General features: G+C 41.8%; 1 protein-coding gene across 7 annotated transcripts in view; it reads left to right on the plus strand.

Moving 5' to 3' along the window:
* The window catches only part of FOXN3 (forkhead box N3), a 191370-nt gene extending 186430 nt beyond the window's left edge, over nucleotides 1-4940 (plus strand). For all 7 annotated transcript variants that reach the window (XM_082233459.1, XM_082233457.1, XM_082233458.1 and 4 more), the window contains one exon: nucleotides 1214-4940. In XM_082233459.1, coding sequence (XP_082089585.1) covers nucleotides 1214-1784 — 571 coding nt within the window. In that variant the 3' untranslated portion in view covers nucleotides 1785-4940. The remainder of the gene's footprint in view (nucleotides 1-1213) is intronic.
* The last annotated feature ends 1060 nt before the right edge of the window (nucleotides 4941-6000 follow it).

Raw genomic sequence — 6000 nt, forward strand, 5'->3', positions numbered from 1 at the left:
TTTTTATTTCAGTTAATTGAATTACATTATAATCAAGCAGTTGGTTAATTTAAATAAATCTGCATACTATGATAGCTTCAAAGTAGTTAATTTTTCAAGGCTTTGAGGTAAGTATGAGAATTCGCCATTTAATAACAAAAGCATCCCATCCTTTGGACCCAAAACCGGGGTGTGCGTCTTCCAGGACACACTCCCGGGTAGTCACGTGACACACATCTCACTCCCGCCCCGCACCCAAAAATGCATGTTTTGGGACACCGCGCAAGATCACAGCCCTGTAAAAGTGCTTTTTTGGGGGGCGGGGAGAGCTTTTGGCACCCAAAATGGCTGCCACAATCTCGTGTGTAAACATGGGATGACCCTTTTTTCTAGGGCACTTGACAGGTATGCAAACATCTACCACTCATTGTTAGAAGATAAGGTCCGTATTAATACTTTCCGTACTATAACTATGCACCAAAATAATAATAAAACGACTTCAAAAAGAAATGTGTGCCCCTCAGTCTCAGCCCAACCAATCAAAATGCATCAACTTGCCTCCATCAGTTGATACTTAGATACCATAGATAAATCAACCAAAGTTTCAGTAAATTTGCTGGTTGATGGATTTGTAAAGCCAGTTAAATTATTCATTTTCCATAATTTTAAATACGCTCTAACATCTCATGGCCCCACTGGCCAGCAAGATTGTGTTGCCGACTGCAGCTGCCACAGGCCATGACTGTACTTTCCCTACGATCTACAGTGAGGCCAAGACCAGACATTTTACCCAATTGGAAGTGAGTGCCAGGGGGGCCTCCATTTTACAGCCACTTTTTATGGTGGATGGCCATCAGCCTTGGCCTTTACAATGTTATGTTTGGCTATACAGGGGTACCACTGGATGTGAACGGGATCCGTTCCGGAGCCCCGTTCGCATCCTGAAGCGAACGTAAGACGCGCACGCGCGGGTCACGTTCCGACGCTTCCGTGCATGCGCGTGACGTCATTTTGAGCGTCTGCGCATGCGCGGGCGGAAAAAAACGGAAGTAACGCGCTCCGTTACTTCCGGGTCGCCGCGGAGCGCAACCCGAACATATTTAAGCTGAAGCGTCTTCATCCTCAGGTATGATTGTACTTGTCTGTATTCAGGGAAAGCAGTTTTCTCTTGAAAAATACAGTTTTATAGGGGAATTTGATTTGATTGTGTGTTTCCTTCTTCTCCCTTCTCCAGGAATGGAATCTCAAACTGCCGGATGCGGACAGACAGCGAGCAGTCCTGCGGCTCCCCGGTGGTGAGCGGCGACCCAAAGGAGGACCACAACTACAGCAGTGCCAAATCTTCCAACCACCGGAGCACGTCGCCCACGAGTGACTCCATTTCCTCTTCCTCCGCCGACGACCATTACGAGTTTGTTACTAAAGGCAGCCGGGACAGTAGCGAGGGCAGTGAGGTCAGCTTCCACAGCCATGAGAGCCATAGCGAAGCGGAAGAGGAGGACAAAAGGCAGAGCTCCCGGAAAGAGACCAAGGATTCTTTAGCTGATAGCGGCTACGCCTCTCAGCACAAGAAACGTCAGCATTTGCTGAAGGCAAAAAAAGTACCGAGTGACACGCTGCCTCTTAAAAAGAGGCGTACGGAGAAACCCCCCGAGAGTGACGACGAGGAGATGAAAGAAGCGGCCGGATCGCTCCTGCACTTGGCGGGAATACGGTCTTGTTTGAACAACATCACCAATCGGACGGCAAAGGGGCAGAAAGAGCAAAAGGACACCACGAAAAACGAGAACAAATCCATTGATTGAACTTATAAAACAATTTCGTTTCAGCACGTCAGGTGAATTCTAATGATTTGTGGCAATATCAACAAATATTTTCTTTGTTTCGTTTTTCTTTTCTTTCACCCCCTCCTCTTCTTCTTCTTCTTTTTTTTTCTTGTGTGTGTGTTTTCTTTTTTTCGAACCCTTGAGTTTTTTTGTTTTTAAATTTTTTAAAGGAGATGGAAGCCATAGAACTCATACTGATACTCAACTAATTTTACAAAAGCTTTTCATTACATGAAGACAAAAAAAAGAAAGAAAGAAAGTAAAAGCCAAAATTGCCATTGCTTTCTCCAGCTTTGTCAGAAATGCATGGTTGAATATGCTGTGACGTCACCAGTTAATGTGAGAGGAATAAAAATTCGGCATTTGGAAATCTCTTATAACCTAGAAGAAATTGGATAATTTGGAAATCGTTCAGGCCAGGCTGTAAGAATTGAAAGTGGGAAAAAAGGCCTTATGATTGGGTTTGTGTGTGACGTGTCTAGAGATTTGGGGGAAGTCGAGAGGCACACACAATATCCTCAGAACCAAGGATCATATATAGTGGCATTTGCTTGCGGTTGTGCCATAGAAATCTTGGAATAGCCACTAATGACAGCTGCTCATACAGTAATGATCTATTAGTGCTTCATGTACTGTATATGGCTCAAAATGTGAAGACTTAATTTATAAATTATGGAATACTGAACTGTGTATGCAATGAGTTTCAGTGAAATAAAGAGGAAGGGGTGGAGGGGGAGGGGGACTAGTGATATTCTTTAATCAATTAATTGTCTTCTATATTTAAATTAAAAGAATGTTTTATAAAAAGCCATAAGCCTGAAGATTGGCACTGCCTGCAAAAATATTATGGGAAAACAAGCTATGAGTTCTTAACTGCCTGAGTGAAAAGCAATCAAATCTGAAGAAAATTATGAGTAGATATTTAAGGAGGATCAAAATGAGAAAACCTTTTCTATAAGTCACAAAGATTTGATCTCACTAGGGGGAAAATGCTACAAAACCTGCCATTAGTATTATATTGCTTTTTTATTCTTTCCAAAAAATAAAATCCATGTTGGCTAGGCAAAAATATAAAGAAATTGTGCTCCTCAAAATGAGGTACCCAGTTAAGGTCAGTCAGGATTCATCTGTGCAAAAAATGACAATATATTTCCAATTTTAACCACTGCAACCAGCTGAAATTTCTGATCCACATTGCATGGATTCCTTTCTGGGAGGGACTTGGAGTACAAAATAATAATAAAAACAAACCCTTTTTATTAATTCAAAGATAACAAAAGTTCTTGTAAGGTAAATAATGTATTTAGCATGAAGCATGAATTATTTTCATATAAATATAGAAAAATAGAAAAAAGGCTATGCCTCTAATTTTTAAGCCCTTAGGCTTAGTTTGTTTTTTGGGTTTTTGTTTTTTGTTTTTCCCCTCTCTTTTTTCCCTTTTTCCTTTTTTTTTTGGAAGCAGGTGTTTTTTAAGGTTTAACCTTTTTCAGGGATAAATACTGACTGTTGGGGAACTTACTCTGCAATATTAAAAATAAAACTTCATGCTCGGGTAGGGCTTGGATGGTTGAATTATATTGCCTTGTCTGCACATTCAGCCCCCTCCCCCTACTTCTCTGTTTTTTGAACACGTTTGTCCTTTCTTTGTCTTTACATGTATTAAAACATTACGCAATAATTTCGAGGGCAAGGCAAGTAGTGAGTGTGTATGATTTAAGGAAGACGGTGGAAGACACTGAATTGTGAACGGTGGGGAAAACTTGGCCATTTGATTTGGGGGAAGACGATGACCACGCAAATCTGCTCATCTGCCAGTGAGGAAACAAGTAACGAAAGGGCTTTGGTTTGAGTTCATTGGGGCGGTTTAAGAGATGCATGCTGAAGACGTGTTCTGTTTACAGCCATACTTGGTTTGCGGTGATGGGTCCATTAGCAGATTGAAGGCTTTGCAATAAGGCAACCTCTTCCAACTGATCTTTTCTTTTTCAGTTGCATTGGTATCAAAGGCCATAATCCTGGGACTTCCAGTGCTATAGGCTGTGATCCATAGGTCGGCACATGGACCAGGTCTCCAGTGGACCACCATCCTAGCTGTGGGTCACCGTAGGAAAAATTGGGTTCTCCTAGAACAGCAAAACAAGTTGCAGCCAGAAAGAGAAATTGGCAACCCCTCTCTGGAGCGGATTTGGCATGTGTAAGAGACTCTTTGGGTTCCAGACCTGTAGGTAGACTAAATACAGCTTTACACTGAACAGAAGTCGTGTTGTTTGCTGTTTTGGCGCTCAGGGTTTTTGCCTTGTGTTGGGCTTTGGCAGGAAATGCAGAAAGCATCTTAGGAAATTCCGCTTTGTAGGCTTGGATATTCGTGAAAATGCATACAGTATGAGTTAGACGCTCATGCCAACAGACCTGTGAAATATTGGGAGTGTCGAATCAGGCTTGGAATATGCAGGTCCATTAGCAAGTTCAGCCTATGTGTTACCAGTTCTCTCAATACATCCATGTCTGCCAAAAGAAGGGGGGAGGTAACACTTGCCTAAAGAGAAAATAAACCATGTCAATCAATTTAAGGGTTTTCTCTCTGAACTAGAGTGCCATATTTAGTTGCCATGGAGTTCTACCAAGCATGAGCAAAATTTTAATAGTAAAAAGATGTGGTAGCCTGTTTAGTGGAATGAAAAAGATATTCCACCATGACAAAAATGGGAATGGTTCTTAATTCTGATTAGTATTGATTATGCCAATATTTCCATGCTCGAATCAGCACTGTAGCCTATATAGACAGCCAGTGGAGTGTAGCATGCTGAAGAAATTCTTTATTGCTCATTGTCTAGAAACTAAATCTTGGAATTGACAGGAATTCTGGCTTTGTACTGGGTCAGTCCTCAATGCAGAGAGTCTTTGCCTAAGCCATGGAGGGGGGGGGATGAAGATTGCAGCTGTAGATTTATGTCACATTGCTACATCTGGTCTGCCTGTGCACACACACATACGCACACCCCGTCCCAGTAATACATCTGTAAACCATGGACTTCCAGCAGGTGCACTGCAAGCTGAATTACAAATTCAAGGGTCATTGCACCTGCTTGTCCTCTAAATAGGGAAAATCCCTCAGGCCCATCCTTGGCACAAGTTTTTAAAAATGGTGGCTGTGCAAGTCTTGCGCAAGTGCCTTCCTTTCCGTGAGGTTTGAATGAGGCTTGTTTAGAAGAAACATCACGCCTTAAACACATTTTAAATCACGCATGTGTCCCTTTTCATCCTCTGGTGCCCTTTGGGGCTGTTGGGAGTCTTTAGTCCAAAACATCTGGGGGGCAGAAGGTTGGCAAAGACTGCTGTAGTCTGCCCTACACTTCTTTGACATGGAGGCATTCCTTTGCAATAGATACTCCACCATGTTTTGTGTACAAAAATGCCTTTCCCCTTGCATTTTGATGGACTGTTTTACCATTTACCTTCTTTCTGGTAAGAATGGTCCACAAAACAATTAAATAATCTAATTGGACAGTACTTAAAAAATAAAAACAACAACCCAAACTTCAATTTCACCATGAAGATTCAAGTTCCATAATGATATCTGTACATGAATCAGGCACCCAAAGACTTTGGGCTTGGAAGCTTTTGCAGGTGATGTAGAGCCAAATATTCAAATGTTTGTGTCCACAACATACTTTTACTTCTATCTAGTTTTGGGATTCATTGCTATGCTAATCATCCTGTGAGTAGTACCAGACCTCAGCTGTGGCCTGCCTACAGTGTTCAGGGCAATATATAGGGAAGGTGAGAAACACAGTGTTTACATCAGTAGCTAATCTACCACAGCAATAATCTTCAGATAGAGTGTTTCATAAACAGGAAAGAGCAGTTCTGATATGACTCATTGGTTACAGGAATGAAGGAGCACTGTTCAACAGATGAGGCACAATTAAGCCAAAGTTCATCAATTGGTGCCACAGCTTTCCCACTGAAATTAAAGTACATGCTCCACTTTCCTACTAAAAGCCACAGAGACCTAGGCACTCCTTACTTTTAGGTGAGTCATGCCCCATCTATTGACCATCCATGGGTCATAGCTTGAGTAAAAAAAAAATTGTCTGTGCTGGGTGCTTCCTTTAATCAGAAAGCAATTGCAGATAATCTTTTTGCAAAAGATGTCATGTTACCTATTCTTGGAGGCAAAGGATGTCTCATTTAA

This window comes from Podarcis vaucheri (genome assembly GCF_965113315.1).
Source record: "Podarcis vaucheri genome assembly, chromosome: 1".
In the NCBI taxonomy this organism is placed as follows: Eukaryota; Metazoa; Chordata; class Lepidosauria; order Squamata; family Lacertidae; genus Podarcis; species Podarcis vaucheri.